Source organism: Penaeus monodon, chromosome 34, assembly GCF_015228065.2.
Source record: "Penaeus monodon isolate SGIC_2016 chromosome 34, NSTDA_Pmon_1, whole genome shotgun sequence".
Taxonomy (NCBI): domain Eukaryota; kingdom Metazoa; phylum Arthropoda; class Malacostraca; order Decapoda; family Penaeidae; genus Penaeus; species Penaeus monodon.
In genome coordinates, this window is record NC_051419.1 from 23,927,823 (window position 1) to 23,928,624 (window position 802).

The 802-nt window shown below is 33.0% G+C and overlaps 1 protein-coding gene across 1 annotated transcript in view; it reads left to right on the plus strand.

Annotated features, from left to right (window-relative positions):
• LOC119594652 (unconventional myosin-Va-like) overlaps positions 1-802 on the plus strand; it is a gene marked incomplete in the record, with an annotated part of 122,411 nt that overhangs the window by 103,267 nt on the left and 18,342 nt on the right. The window contains 1 exon segment of the mRNA XM_037943701.1: positions 158-301. Coding sequence (XP_037799629.1) covers positions 158-301 — 144 coding nt within the window.

Genomic DNA, 802 nt, shown 5'->3' on the forward strand with positions numbered 1-802 from the left:
CAGTCTATCAAATAAACAAAGGAAGAGTTCATACATACATGTTTCTTTAGGGACTATCTAGTCTATCACTAATAAATCTGAGAGGATGTTTCATTCTCTTGAACTCCTGTATAGAGTATATTACTATAAATAAACTCATCCAACCCTCTTTCCCCAGGCCATTGGTAATGCCAAGACAACGAGAAATGACAACAGTTCTCGCTTCGGAAAGTACATAGAGCTGGACTTCACACCCAGCTACAGTATCATGGGTGCCAACATGCGAACTTACCTCTTGGAGAAATCCCGCGTTGTCTTCCAGGTAAGGATTTCATTGAGGATTTCATTCTGTTGTTTTATTTGCTCTAGTTGCTTTGTTTATATGGGTGTTTGTTTAGATAGAATGTGTAGTTGTGAAGGGGCTTGTTTATGCACTTGTATTCATGGTTGCTTGTTTTTTTTAAGCTAGTTTAGTTTTCCATGTTTATTTGTTTGTTTCTCTTGGTAATTTAGTGGTGTTTAGTAGTGTTTATTACTATATGTTATTACTGTTTTTTCCTGTGATAGTTTTCAGGATTTAGTTTCTCTTTGTAATATATTGAAAAATGGAGTAGACAATATAGAATGTATGTAGCTTTATATCAGAAAACTTTGTAGAGTATCTGAATGTTTTGTCTTCATTCTTTTTTAACAGTATATATTTATTCTTTTAAAAAAAATTGGGATGATATGAACAAGAAGAAGTCTATAATTAGGGCATAGAAGGGAATAACAGCAAAATGGTGTTATTTGCTAATTTATACAACCAGTGATCTAATACTAT